This window comes from Vombatus ursinus, unplaced genomic scaffold (assembly GCF_900497805.2).
Source record: "Vombatus ursinus unplaced genomic scaffold, bare-nosed wombat genome assembly UNPS02014772.1, whole genome shotgun sequence".
In the NCBI taxonomy this organism is placed as follows: domain Eukaryota; kingdom Metazoa; phylum Chordata; class Mammalia; order Diprotodontia; family Vombatidae; genus Vombatus; species Vombatus ursinus.
In genome coordinates, this window is record NW_020954550.1 from 32,371,308 (window position 1) to 32,384,577 (window position 13,270).

At 37.2% G+C, this 13,270-nt stretch overlaps 1 protein-coding gene across 2 annotated transcripts in view; it reads left to right on the forward strand.

The window, feature by feature from the left end:
• OXCT1 (3-oxoacid CoA-transferase 1) overlaps positions 1-13,270 on the forward strand; it is a 169,397-nt gene that overhangs the window by 79,221 nt on the left and 76,906 nt on the right. Inside the window, exons 9-11 of one of the 2 annotated variants that reach the window (XM_027863609.1) lie at positions 1,759-1,870; positions 8,973-9,067; positions 11,839-11,887. In XM_027863609.1, coding sequence (XP_027719410.1) covers positions 1,759-1,870; positions 8,973-9,067; positions 11,839-11,887 — 256 coding nt within the window. The remainder of the gene's footprint in view (positions 1-1,758; positions 1,871-8,972; positions 9,068-11,838; positions 11,888-13,270) is intronic. The other variant, XM_027863610.1, reaches the window with a different exon arrangement.

Sequence of the window (13,270 nt, forward strand, 5' to 3'; positions counted from 1 at the left end):
TGTGTGTGTGTGTGTGTGTGTGTGTGTGTGTGTGTGTGTGTGTGTGTGTGTGTCTCCATCTGTCTGTCTATTTCTCCAGGTCTCTGATGAGCCTCTCCAACGACCTATTCTGCCACATTTTTATTGGATTGTTTATACGTATGGCTATGATTATTGGACATAAGTTTTTTTTCAGTTTGCTTCTTTTTAAAAATAATTTCTCCTAGTTCATGATGGCCATCCCAAACTAGGAAAGCCCTGTGCTTGGCAAGGACTAGATATGATGGAAGGAACAGCTTGAAAGCAAGCACAGCTCTCAGGCTTCATATTAGGGCATGATTCACTAGGGCAGCAGAGGTCAGGGAACCAGAGAGAGGCTATAGGAAAGGTACAGGCAGAAAGGCAGTTTAAAATATAAGATGAAAAATAATCCAGGACTGGAGGAAAAGGATAGGACAATAGCAGTTAAAGGCACAGAAAGAAGTTTTTCCAACAGACTATAAAAGCCATGAGGATAGGGACTAATTTCATTTTTGCATACCTAGCATCTAGCATTGTGCCTTCTACATGATGGACACTTATTTAAGAGTTTATGGATTTTCATTTTGTGCCACTTTCATTTTTTTTTTTAATGGTTCTAATGGGGCAGGAGCCAATTCCCATGGAAGTGGTTTGAGCCCTGTTTATGGGGAGTACAGGAACATAGCCTCAGCATCAGCTCTTGATGAGCAAATCCTGACTGCCCTAGGGATAGGGACAGCCAAAGTGACCTCATTTCTAGTTATGCTATTTGATCCCCTCAGAATCTAAGAAAGAATCATATCAGACATATTTAAAGAGTATCTCTAATGGCAGTCAACATGATAAAATCAAAGGGAAATACTTTCTAAGGAGGGCAGTGAAAATATCTTCCTTTTCTGTATGCATTTGTTTTCTTTGATTGATCAAAATACCCCCAATGTAACTTCTAGTTTCTTTCAAAGCATATTTCCTCTGCCATTTCTGCATGAATCCTTTGGTAACCACTCTACCCCCTTTAAAATTGTGTTGAATTTTATATATCTTTGTGTATATGCTGTTAGTTCCAGTAGAATGCTCCTTGCAGACAGGTCCTAGTTCATTTTTGTCCTTTTTTTTTCTTTCTTTTTCTTTTCTTTTCTTTTTTTTTTTTTTTTGCTAGGCAGTGGGGTTAAGTGACCTGTCCTGGGTCACATAACTAGTAAGTATCAAATGTCTGAGGCCACATTTGAACTCAGGTCCTCCTGACTTCAGGGCCGGTGCTGTATCCACTGTGCCACCTAGCTGCCCCTGGTTTTGTCCTCTTAATCCTTCCTTAGTGCTTTGTACATGTTGTTCAGTCTTTTTTCAGTCTTGTCTGACTCTTCATGACCCGATTTGAGGTTTTCTTGACAGAGATATGAGAGAGTTTGTCATTTCCTTTTCCAGATCATTTTATAGATGAGGAACTGAGGCAGGCAGGGTTAAGTGATTTGCCGAGTCACACATTTAGTAAATATCTGAGGCTTGATTTGAATTCAGGAAAATCAGTCTTTCTGACTTCAGGCCTGGCACTCCGTCCACTGGGCCTTGCCCATAATGGGCATTAATGCATTTAAATTGAATTGAATTTAAGGTTTTTCAGAGGTTACAGTGTCAACTCTTAATTCAGAGATTATAGTGTCATCCTTTTTCATTCATTAAAACTTTATCTTTTATCAATGATAAAATGCAAGATATAGTAATAATGATGTGAAGTTTAATTTCTGCTTGTTTTTAAAGCGCCTGGTAATTCGAAAGAAGGATGATGGGAAAGCCAAATCCAAGCCTGATGATAATGTAAGAGAAAGGATCATCAGACGAGCAGCCCTGGAGTTTGAGGACGGCATGTATGGTATCCTTTAGTTGTTGGGAATTATATAATAACAAGATAGCACTCAGTTTGATTGTTCCTTGTGAACAGAGAACAGTATTTTAGTATGATGGCTCAGGGTTTCACCAGTATGCTCCATAACTTCAACTCCCCTATTCTGTATATATTTATATTTTAGATACTTCTTGTATACCTCAAATTATTATTATTTTTTTCTTTCCAGGTAGAGAAACTCTTTCTACTCCCCACATCACAGTGCCTCCCCTCTATTACTTTTATCCTGTTTTTTTTCACAGCCCCAACTCTCGCTGAGAGAATAGAGCCTTCTTTCTTCATCCATGTACTTGGTAGGGGCGAATCTCTAATTCTCCTCTCTCTCATATCCACTCTCCCCATTTATACATTTTCCTATTGTGTTATCCCTCTGACAAAAAGTATTGATGCACTTAGAGGGGATTGTGTGATCTAATCTGTGGGAAATTAATTCAGCTCTTTCTCTTTCCTTTCTCTGGAGTTTTATAATTTCCTTTAAACTATGTAGCCCCTTTGGTCCTTCTCATCCCTTGGTGATCCTTCTTTGTTCTGTCTTCAAATTTCTCTTTTTTAGAAACATGAGAAAATTCATTTAATTGATTAGAGTTTTTTCTTGATAATTGTACTTATTTGTATTTTTGTTGTTTGGTATATTTGCTAGCCTAATTTTTGTTCACTTTGGTTTTTCAGGGCAAGAATGCCTCAGATACTTTTCTTTTGGAAAAGACTCATGTTTTTAAATTGGTGAATAGGCTCAGTTTTACAGTATATGTTACTTTGTGTCACAACTTGAATGCCTTTGTTGTTTGGATTATGTTCTCATTCTTTTGTTTGATTCTTCATGAGTGATGAATAATATTGGGTTATTTAAATTGTTCTTCCTTCAGAGTGGAAAGTCATTCTCCTGGCTACTTGCAAATGTCTTGTTTATTGTTGGAATTGGGAATTTTAACAACCACATACCTTGTAGCTTCATTTCCAAGATTTTCTCTTGTAGTGATCTGTGGATTCAGTCATGCCTTTCACACATTAGCTGTGTGACCACAGGATAGTCATTTAACTTCTTAGTACTCAAGTAAGTTCTCTAAGACTGAAATATTACAGAAGTCAGATACCTATATTAGTGAAATCACAGTTTTCAATGAAAGAAAAAGCTCAAAAGTCAAATAATAAAAATCAACACCATACATTTCTGTAATTCTTTAAGATCTTCCGAATACTTTCTGTTTTTTCTTTTGTATATCCTTTTAAAGAATTACTTATTTATTTTTAGTTTTCAACATTCACTTCTATAAGATTGAGTTCTAAATTTTCTCCCCATTTCTCTTTTCCCCCCTCCCCAAGATGGTGTGCAGTCTGATATTGGCTAAACATGTACAATCATATTAAACACATTTCCACATTAGTCATATTGTGAAGAAGAATTGGAACCAAAGGGAAAAACCACGAGTAAGAAGAAACCAAAAAAAAAAATTAAAGAGAGAGAGAGAAAATAGTCTGCTTCGACCTGCATTCAGACTCCATAGCCCTTTCTCTGGATGTGGATAGCATTTTCCATCATGAGTCTTTTGGAATTGTCATAGATCCTTGCATTGCTGAGAAAAGCTAAGTCCATCAAAGTTGGTCATCGCACAATGTTACCGTTGCTGTGTACAATGTTGTATTGTTTCTGCTCACTTCACTCAGCATCAGAGAATACTTTCTTTATAACAATCCCGTGGGGTAGGTAATATAAGTATTGTGCCATCTCTACTTTATGGCTGAGAAGAGACATTATGACGTAATGACATGGAGCATAGCATATGGAGTCAGGGGGACCAAGATTCAAATCCTAGCTCAGACACGTAGTAATTTGTGACCATGGGCAAATCACTTAGACTCTCCATGCCTCGGTTTTCTCATCTGCAAAATAAGAGAATTGGACTCAGTGTCTCTAAGCCCCCCTCTAGTTCTGGGTCTATCTTCCTGTGAAACTGAAGGTCTGGGAAGTAACTTGTCAGTGGTCACTTAATTAGGAACAGTCGTAGGCAGGATTTCAGACCCAGGTCACCTGAGTCTAGCAATCGTAACTACAGCTGCTGCAACCTCTCTCAATTAATGAATAGCAGGTATTTATTTATATTCTAGTCACTGTTTTAGACCCTGGGGATATGAAGACAAAAACAAAATAGTCCCCATCTTCAAGGAGCTCACAGTCTAATGGGAGAGGCAACATGCACATAGTTAAGTATATACAAAACTAAGCTGTTTTGTTTTGGGGGGGACTCAGTAGCAGGTTGGATGATGTAGAAAATTGTCATGCAGAAGGTGGTGCTTGGTCTGAGCTTTGAAGAAAACTAGGGTTTTTAAGAGGCACAAGTGAGGAGGGAATATATATGTTCCAGGCATTGTGGATAGCCAGTGCAAAAATATGGAGATGAGAGATGGAATGTATTTTAATTGAAGTGTTTAGGGTATAAATGGGAATAATACCTAATCAAGGTTGAGAAAGAATAATAATAATAATAATACTAACATTTATATAGTGCTTTAAAGTTTGCAAAGTGCTTTACAAATGTTGTTTTATTTGATGCTCACAACAACATTGGGAAGCAGATACTATTATTATCCCCATGTTGCAGATGAAGAAATGAGGCAGACAGAAATGAAGTGCCTTGCCCAAGATCCCATAGCTAGTAAGTGTCTGTGGTAGGATTTAAACTAAGGTCTTCCTGAGTCCCAGTCCAGTGCTTACCCCAGTATGCCACCTAGTTGTAGGTAGGTTGCAGCCAAGTTGGGAAAGGCTTTAAATGCCAAAGAGAATAATTTCTTTATTTTTAAAATGTATTCTTTTGATTTACAGATTCTCTCCCTTTAACCCCTCCTTCACCCATTGAAAAGACAAGTGCTATGATACTCATTGTACAGGTGAAGTACTGCAAAACATATTTTTATATTAGACATGATGCAAAAGAAAAAAGCTAGAAAAATAAAGTGAAAAGCAGTTTGCTTTAATCTGCACTCAGTGTTCATCAGTTCTCTCTCAGGAGGTGGATAGCATTTATCATCATCAGTCCTTTGGAATTGTCTTTGATCATTGTCTTGATCAGAGTAGCTAGGTCTTTCATAGTTTATCATCCTTACAATATTGCTGTTACTGTGTATGATGTTCTCTGGTTCTGCTCATTTCACTTTGCATCAGTTTGTACAGTTCTTCCCAGGTTTTCCTATTAAGCGTCCTGCTCATAATTTCTTTTTTTTTTTAAATTTTTAGGCAATTGGGGTTAAGTGACTTGCCCAGGGTCACATAGCTTGTAAGTGTCAAGTATTTGGTCTGAGGCCGGATTTGAACTCAGGTCATCCTGACTTCAGGGCTGGTGCTCTATCCACTGTGCCACCTAGCTGCTCCCTGCTCATCATTTCTTATAGCACAATACTACTCTATCAAAATCATATGCTACGACGTGGTCAGCCACTCCCCAGTTCATGGACATCCCCTCAATTTCCAGTTCTTTGCTACCATAAAAACAATGGATTTACATATGCACACAGACATACACACATACTTATATATACACACACACACACACATATATGTGTATGTCTTATGGGTCCTTTCCCATTTTCTTTGGTATTGCTGAGTCAAAGGATATGCAGAGTTTTTATAGCTTTTTGGGCATAGTTCTGAGAAGAATTTCTAGAAGTAATAGAGAACCATCGGAGTTTATTGAACAGGGAAGTGATGTGATGTAAAATAACTGTGGTAGCTGAGTGAAGGATGGCTTGGAAAAGTGCACAGATAAGTAAAGGAAACCAAATGGGAGGTGACAGCAGTAGTCCAGAGAAGAATGAGGCTTTGAACTAGGGGGGTGGCTGTGTGAGTAGGGAGAAGGCCGGATAGGAGAGATGCTGTGGAGGTGGAATTGACAAGTCTTAGCAGCTGATCGGCTATGTGGGATGAGGCAAAGTGAAGATTCAGGGATGATGGAGGTTGTGAGCTAGGGTGACTGGAAGCATTGTGGGGATCTTGACAGACTTAGTTTCTGTTTTCTCAGTAAAATATGATGCCAAAGTCCTGTGTTAAGAAGGTGTCAATCAGACTGTGTTTGGCATTGATAATTGTTTCAACAAATAACAAAACTCTTACTGAAAACTGAACTGTTAAAGTTCTTAAAAATTTTTTTACAAGGCAGATAAATACTTTACTCTCTTATGTGTAGAATCATATGTAAATATGGGAAGAACTGAAGAAGCAACAGGCAACAAATTAAAAGTTATTTAAAAACATGCATGCAGATCAAAGAAACAAATGAGTGAGCCAAATAGAAAGATGTTAATTTTGTTTTTAAATTTGTATGTGTTTCATGCGGAGAGAGAGATTTAGAATGCAGGAAAGCAGAAGGGCAACAGTGACAGATATTATGAGGTCTTTTTGATTGCTCTCTGCTCTTTTTAAAAATTGTATTTATTTTATTTTTAATTTATGAAATAAAACACATTTTCATAACATAGAATTAAAAAAAGATGATTGCACATGAAACTGCAAATTTGTTATGTACAACTTGGTATTCCTTTTAAATAGGTAAGGTGGGAGAGGGGGAGGGAAGGAAAAAAAGTTAACATGAAAATTTAATTATTAAAGTTTTGAAAGTTGGCTAATTTCTGCAACCTTTCTCTTCTCTGTTAGGAGCTGTGAGCATCTGGGTTGTAGTAGTGTTTATGGGGAGTGTCCCTTCTCCTCCCCTCTATACATCCTCCTTTCTTCCTAAACTTCACCATCTTTAAAACTTCCTCTACCTCCAATCGGAGTCAACAATGGAGGTGGGAATTTCAAGTCAGGAACTGAAAACTGAGCATTGTGCCTTTTCTGAAGCCCCAGCTGTTAGAGTCTAAATGATTTGCCATGGATAATTGAGAACTGACTGTATAATAACCCTAATTAGCAGGGGACAATAGCAAATGGGTACTCAGTATTCTCTGTTACCCTGCTGCCCATGGAAGATATTCATAAGCCAGAAGATACAAACGGTCCTCCCACAATAAGTAGTTTGTTTAAATACAAAATACAGAGACTTTTTTTACTTCCTGGTTCTCATCATAGTATCTGATTGACTAAATAGAGCTAAAGTACAGGACAAGTGACAGAATAGAAGGAAAGTAGAGTAAGGCTCATATTTCACTAAGACATATTACTATTACAAGATGTATCATAAATTTTTACTGGGTTTATGATGAAATTATTATGAATACCGTGATTTGTTGAGCCATTTGGAATCACTGAAAAATATTGTAGTTTTTTAAATGATATAAAATTAAGACTAGAACAGATTGTGAAAGGAGGAGTTCATGTAGGAATGGGGGAAAGAGTATTGGATTTTGAGTCAGAAGCCTTGGATTCAAATGCTGGCTCTGCTGTGTGTGACTTTGGGCAAGTCACTTAAGCTTCAAGTTTCCTTATCTGTAAAATGAGGAGTTTAAATAGGTAGACTTTATTAAAGACTAAAATTAAATATCATTATTTATTAAAGATTCCTTCCAGTGCTAAATTTATGATCTTGTCATATAGCTGAGCAAAGTGGACAGGCTCATCACCTCGTAGGATTCTCAAGCATCCCAGAGGTGATCTCTTTCAATATCTACCTTTTCAGGTAGTTTGTAAATAAATCTCGTTTGTTAAAGTAGATATGATTTTTGTCCCTGCCATGAATGCATGATTCACTTACACTATGTATTCCCTTATGTGGAGCTCACTAAGTTAACTTGCTAGGGTAAAACATAGTTTAGGTAAAATTTATTCCTTCTTCTTAAGGATCTCAGAGTGTAGTCACAACATATCTAAACATAATATATAATATTACAAGGAAGATCCACTTCATACATTTTTAGTTGTGTCTGACTCTTTGTGACTCCATTTGGGGTTTCCTTGGAAGAGATACTGGACTTGTCATGCATGTTGTAGAGCAGAGATTTAAAACATTAGACCAAATACCCTCCAACATTCCTGTGATTGGGAAAAATTTAACAAAATAAAAATACAATGGAAAATAGGTGATGTTAATATGTGGTTTTCTAAGTCAATGCGCAACCCTCAGGGATCCTTATTTTTAGTTTAGTGGTGCCTATTTTTATTTGAATTTGGTACCATTGTTGTAGAAGGTCTCTTTGTCATGTGTGACTTGGATTAGATAGTCTCTGACAACCCTTTCATTTCTGAAATTCTGTTGTAAGGTTTTCTCTAGAGAAAGAACGGGGCAGCTAGGTACCACAGTGGAGAGAGTACTGGGTCTGCAGTTGGGAAGACTTATCTTCCTGATTTCAAATCTGGCCTCAATCACTTACTAGCTATGTGACCCTGGGCAAGTCACTTAACGCTGTTTGCCTCAGTTTCCTCATATGTAAAATGAGCTGGAGAAGGAAATGGCAAACCACTCATCTCTGCCAAGAAATGAAAATGAAGAGTTGGACAAGACTAAAGATGACTGAGTAGCAACTACAGACGGATACTGCCGTAACAGCTCTCATAGTTAGAAAGTTCTTTGAATTTTATCCCAGTTGCATTTGCTGAAACTTAAATCTTCTTTTTCTTTTGGTAGTTTTGAAGATAATGCTAATGAATTAAATGTACCCACACAATCTCCTAAAAAGAAATGTAGGCACCAGAAAAGTTGCCTCATTAACTTTCAGTAGTCCTTGCCTCTAGAGTCAAATCATCTTCTTTTTCTTTGATGAGAAGTTCTAAATAGTGAAATGATTGGAAGTTTTTGTGGGTCTGTTTACAATACTTTAGGGTAAGTATGTGGATCCCTTAATAAAAATAGCAACATATTTCTTGACCAAAATGACTTTCTTGCAAGGGTTGTGAAGCCACTGATCTGCTTCCTTGGGCAATTACATTAGTATTTTTGCTGGAAGGAAAGCTATACGTGACTTCAGTTTTTCTGTCACAAATATCACAAGATAGTCCCCTAAATACCCTACATAATTTTCTGAACATTTGCAATTATTACGTTCTTTTATGGGAAAATGCTATTCATACTCATGCAAGTAGAAAATTTTGTGAAATAATCCCCTTTTTCTATTCCAAACTGGACCTTGACAACCTTTTTTCCAGCTAATTTGGGTATAGGAATCCCTCTTCTGGCCAGCAACTTCATCAGTCCTGACATTACTGTTCATCTCCAGAGTGAAAATGGAGTCCTAGGTTTGGTAAGATATACAATAGCATTCTGTTTTTTCATTGTCATTAGGAACAGGGGTTTTCAACCAAAGTCAGTTTTGCAGATAACTGAAACATGGCCTGTAGATACCATTAAAAATTATGTCATTTTTGATGGATTCTTTCTAGAAAGTGTTTTATCATACGCTTTCCTTCCAATTTACACAGAGCATAATAAACATAATTTACCTTTTTCTTCATGACTTAGTCGTCATAATGGCCATCTACTATTTATTGTACTGTAATTCAGCAGCTAGTTGGCGCCATAGTGCATAGAGTGCTGGGCCTGAAATCAAGAAGATTCTTCCTGAGTTCAAATGTAGCCTCAGACACTTACAGCTGCATGATCCTGGGGAAGTCATTTAACCCTGCTTGCCTCAGTTTCCTCATCTGTAAAATGAGCTGGAGAAGGAAATGGCAAACCTCTCCAGTATCTCTACCAAGAAAATCCTAAATGGAGTCAGGAAGAATCCATCACCACAGTTCTTTGTCTGCTTTTTAGCATTAATAATAGGTAACATTTTATAGCACCTATGTACTATGTACTGTTTTATAGTACTGTGTGCCAGGCACTGTGCTAAGTGCTTTACAAATATTATTTCAGTTGATCCTCACAACAACCCAGGGAGGGAAGTGTTATTATTTGTACCCATTTCATAGATGAGGAAACTAATGTAAACAGAGTTGAAGTGACTTGCCCAAAATCACACAGCTAGTAATTGTCTGAGGCTGAATTTGAACGCAGGTCATCCTGACTCCAGGTTCAATTCTCTTTCTTTCTGTCAACTATCACTACTCATTTTATGTTTGTTCAGCCATTTCAGTCATGTCTGACTCTTTGTGACCCCATTTGGGGTTTTCTTGGCAAAACACTGAAGAGATTTGACATTTCCTTCTCCAACTCATTTTATAGATGAGGAAACTGAGGCAAACAGGGTTAAGTGACTTCCCCAGAGTTGCACAGCTAGGAAGTGTCTGAAGCTAGATTTGAACTCAGGAGGATGAGTTTCCCTGACTTCAGGCCTGGCAGTCTATCCACTGTGCCATTTAGCTACCCCAACTTCTCTTTCTGCCTCTAAGATCTCTCCCCACATTTTTTTTTAGTATTCTTTAGGTGGGAAAGCATAATAAAGCTTTCTAAGAATTATATATTAAGAGTCAATACGATGGTATAGTGAATAGAGTATTGGACCTTGAATCAGGAAGACTTGCAACTTAGAAACTTACTAACTTTGTGACCGAGCAAGTCATTTAATCTTGGTCTGCCTCAGTTTTCTCATCTGTAAAATGGAAATAATGATAGTACCCAACTCCCAGGGTTGTTGTCAGGAACAAATGAGATGATATTTGAAAGCTCTTTGCAAAACTTAAGTCATTATGTAAATTCTAGCTTTTAAAGTCCCGAGTGAAGCTCTATTTTGAATGATTGAAAGCTAATTTCTAGAAGATAAGGAGTGTTGCTGTTATTTCACAACCAGTTAAGAAAGATCCCAGTGCAATTTGTTTTATTTGTCTCTATGACATTGATATTAACATGTACCTGGGGACTATTTATGGTTTGAAATTTTTTGGAGTGCCTACCACAAAGTAAATGTTAATTGCTATTATAATTTTAACAACTATAAGTATACATCAGTAGTTAAAATAATAGTAATAGTGCTAGGCACATAGGTGCTCCATAAGCACTTGATTAATGATGTTAAAATGAAGAAAACAGATTCATGTAGAGTTAAAAAAAAAAAACCACAATAGTTCCACATCAGAAAACCAGAATAGACTATAGATATTATAATTTAAGCTAACCCTTTCCTTCCACAGTTGGGAAAATTGAAGCTTACTTGCCCACAATTAACCTTTTTAGACATACAAATGTATTGAAAATGTAGCTAGTTAATATTTACTCATAAAGATTCATGAAGACTGCTGATATCTTCTCACTACTCAATCACAAAACTACTACTCACTCAGCGAATTACTTGATTAAATAAATATTTTATGTTGTCTAAAGTTTAATTTCAGTACCTAATTTTTGAAGCTATTTACCGAATGTTGTTGAAAGAGTACTGACCTGTTCTAATCCTGTTTTAGTACTCTGTGTGTGTGTGTGTGTGTGTGTGTGTGTGTGTGTGACTTTGACCAAGTCACTTTACTCTGGGCTTCAATTTTCTCGTCTTTAAAATGAAGGAAGTTGGATTAGGTGACCTCTAAGGTCTCTTTTAGCAGGAATATTAGCACTAATAGGATCTATGATCCTATGGCATCTGGTACTTTGGTGGAACCTTGATATCACTAGAGTGACCGCCCTTCTGTGGCACGCAGTTTCATTCTGCAATGATATACAAATACTGGAAGGATCAGTGATTTAATCACCACTGGGAACAGAACTGTCTCCTCCAACACCTTTCATTACAACCATCTGAGATTTAAAGTCCTAGAGAGCTGTTTGTGGTTCATAGAAATTAAGAGATTTACCCAAAGTGAGGGCTAATGTCATAGAGATGATTTGAATCTAGGTCTTAATAACTACAAGCACAGCACTTAGCCACTAATCTTCCTCTGTTGTCTATATTCACACATAAATATTCATGTAAAAGGACTAATGAATTAAGGGAAGCAAAATTTTAGAAAGAGTTCCTTGTAAGTTTACTAAGTGGAATTTTCTAGCCTCTTCTGGGTAACTTATGGCTGTGTTTTCAGTATGTATGCTTCAACACGATGTCTCTTTTACTTAATGAGATTATGCTTTTTTTTTTTTTTATAGGGTCCTTATCCATTGGAAAACGAAGCTGATGCAGACCTGATTAATGCAGGTAAAATCACTTATGACGAGATTTCTTCAGACTATTCCTTTATGATTTCTTTTTATACCTAATAACAGTGGTCTCTTCGGCTACATCCTACCTTTCACGTCAGAAGATGCAGATAGTGTAAAGGAGAGGGCATAAGGAAGACTAGGTTTATGGACCTCTCCTCTCAGCTCCAGTCACTCAGTTAGCATTTGTTAAACAACTGTTATGTGTCAGGTATTGAGTTAAAGATATGAAAGGCAAAGACCAGTTCCTGCCTTTAAGGAGCTCATAGTCTATTGGAGAAGCTCACTGTTAATCAAAAGTCTCCGCTCAACCAAGCACTTACATGCTTTTAACCCAGTTTCCTCTGTGTGTGTGTGTGTGTGTGTGTGTGTGTGTGTCTTTGTGTGTGGGGAAAACTGGAAAGAGATGAGACTTTATCATCAAGTTTCTTGGAATTAACACCAAATTTGGTTCTCCTTTCAAGTCCAGTAGGGTTTTAACAATGTCTTCTTCTTTTGCCCTTCCTTCACCTTAATTCAGCTTTATGTTTAACTACTGAGAAGAATTAGACTCTGCTTACCTGCATCCAATGTCCCAAGATTATAGAGGGAAATAAACCAGGCTTCTCTGCAGGGGATAGTGTCTGTATTTTGTTTTTGTTTTTGTTTTTTGGCTAGGCAGTGGGGTTAAGTGACTTGCCCAGGGTCACACCGCTAGTAAGTGTCAGGTGTCTGAGGCTGGATTTGAACTCGGGTCCTCCAGACTTCCAGAGCTGGCACTCTATCCACTGTGCCACGTTGATGCCCCGATAACGTCTTTATTCATACATTTTAATGTACCTTCCATTAAAATTGCAAACTGTATGTGGGATGGGGATGAGTTTCCCTTGCCTAACCTATCTCCCCAAAGCAGTGAACTTTTACTTCAAAATTTCAGAGGAACATGACGACCAGCTGCCATCATTTGGTATTTAGAATTTTGCTGAAGTAAATAGACTCTATTCTCAATAGTTAGAGTTAACTACCACAATTCAACTCCAAAAAGCACACTGAGATATGGCAATGACATTTAACCAAGGCTCTAATTTAATTTAAATGTGTCCTTTGGCAATGGCTCATTGATCTGTGAAAATAATTGCGCCTTGGCTTAATTTATGATATTAGTGAGTTCTTTGCAAATGCATGATACCATTTTCAAAGTTTTAGTCATGAGTTAATAAAAACTCACATTTCCTTGAAAAGTAGTGGTTTTGCTGGTGATAGGAGGTAAGCATTTCTGACTTGAGGTCACTGAGATTAAGAAGGAACTCAATAGCACCACCAGTTTTATTAAGTAGTCTCTGAAAACCCATTAAACTAGGTAAATTGGACTAAATAATCTCCAAAGTCCTTTCCAGTTCTA